Genomic DNA, 1,850 nt, shown 5'->3' with positions numbered 1-1,850 from the left:
ACCTTCAATACAATGGCGTAAACAAAATATGACCACTGCGCATGTCGAATTTCAGTAGTATCGTCTATCCAATCATTGCACAATAATATTCACTTGCTTTTTCGTATTGGATATAAGCATTGATCTACATACAATAAAGCTAGCCTATTTGAAATTATAGACTCATTATTTATTGAATCTGTTACGATTACTGTTATAATACCAGCGAATAAAAGTATATTTACAAGCAAAACGACAGTGGTTGACAGTTTTCACCAAATTGACTTTTTCTACCGATTTTATACCTTCAAGAATTTTCATGGCGGTGTTAATACAACAAAACGTTTCTGTAGGATTATTTATTTTTATGATTTGTACATTTTTACCTGTCATGCTGGTGACGATAATTGGAAACTTGATTGTTATACTCAGTGTGTACCGGAATCGTTCTTTAGCAAAAACTCCGAGTTGTATCTTCATAACATCCTTAGCACTCTTTGATTTCTTAACTGGCTTGATTGGCGTTCCTCTTTGTATGGTTGGTTATATTCTTCGTAGACAGTTCTTTTATATAGAAGGCTGTGTCGTTTGGTATCTTGTGCCCGTTAGCATATTTATCGTAATCTCAGGGCTGCATCTAATTGTGATCACTATTGATCGATTCCTTTCAATTAAATACCCTATTAAACATATTGTGTGGATGCCGGTTGAAAGAGCAATTCGAATTTGTATTTATGTCAGTTTGTTTGGCTTTTTTCTCGGAGGAAGTCCATTTGCAGTAGGTGCCCTAGCAAGCCTGTTTGTGCCACCGCCTAATGTGACGTATGAATACGAATGCGGGAGTTCAGCGTTTTATTATATGTATGGCTCCCCTGTGTACTTTTACCTCACCAGGATTGCCGGTTTGACAATTCCTATCATGTTCATTCTGTACGCATATATTTTCTCAATTGCGTCAAAAAAAGCGAAAGACATTGCCACACGCCACGGAAAGAAATTTAACAGACGAGAAATGAAAGTTACCAAGACAACAGCCATAGTACTTCTGGTTTACACTCTGTGTATTGCACCAACTGTTCTAAGTAGCACTGTCCAAAAAGCTGTTGATAATGGTTCCACATGGCTTGTGTGGTACTCGTGGTTAGCATATTTTCTCATCCTCGCTAACTCGATGGTGAATCCGTTAATATATGCTAGGAGAAGTAAAATAATGAGAAAAGAATTCAAAGAAACGTTTTCTTTATTATTTGTAAGATTTATCCGGAGCAGAAGTGAAAGCGAAAGACGCATCTAACATCAGTTGTGTTGACGGATCGGATTCAGAATGCCAAATCACACGAAGACCTCCACTCCATGGCGACAGCAGCCTGTAGTTGATTTGGTGATCCTAAACAAACTTAGCACTGACTAGTTTCACCACGTCGTTTGAAAACACTGGTGATGTTTCAGTTCAGGTATTATAGAAACATTAAATACTATCACACACACACAACCCACCTTTATGGTATGTGAAGCGCATTGGCCGAAGCTCAACACGTCCACATTAAAGAGAACTATATAGATGGTTCAACGTGTTGGACCAGCACATTGGCCGAAGATTTACATTGGCAAGCAAATTATTTTTAATTAGTCTCATTGAACAAATATTATTATTATTATTATTATTATTATTATTATTATTATTATTATTATTATTATTATTATTATTATTATTATCATCATTATCATTATCATTATCATTATCATTATCATTATCATTATCATTATTATTATTATTAATATTATTATTGTTAATTTGTTGTTGTTGTGATGAAAAGTTAACACATACAATATGGTGGCTAAACGAATATTACATTTAAATATTTTTTTTT

The 1,850-nt window shown here is 34.6% G+C and overlaps 1 protein-coding gene across 1 annotated transcript; it reads left to right on the top strand.

Moving 5' to 3' along the window:
• The first annotated feature begins 298 nt into the window (after window positions 1-298).
• LOC117110380 (adenosine receptor A2b-like) lies at window positions 299-1,276 on the top strand. The gene has a single exon (XM_033253075.1). It carries the CDS (start codon window positions 299-301, stop codon window positions 1,271-1,273), a length of 975 nt encoding a protein of 324 aa, XP_033108966.1. The 3' UTR covers window positions 1,274-1,276.
• The last annotated feature ends 574 nt before the right edge of the window (window positions 1,277-1,850 follow it).

The sequence above is a fragment of the Anneissia japonica genome, unplaced genomic scaffold, assembly GCF_011630105.1.
Source record: "Anneissia japonica isolate Jap-2015-1 unplaced genomic scaffold, ASM1163010v1 scaffold59431_len2914_cov105, whole genome shotgun sequence".
Lineage (NCBI taxonomy): Eukaryota > Metazoa > Echinodermata > Crinoidea > Comatulida > Comatulidae > Anneissia > Anneissia japonica.
This window is presented reverse-complemented; position numbering and strand designations above follow the sequence as displayed.

Bases quoted from the DNA above. Each gene is read 5' to 3' on its own strand.
- LOC117110380 (XM_033253075.1), top strand. From the start codon at position 299: ATGGCGGTGTTAATACAACAAAACGTTTCTGTAGGATTATTTATTTTT.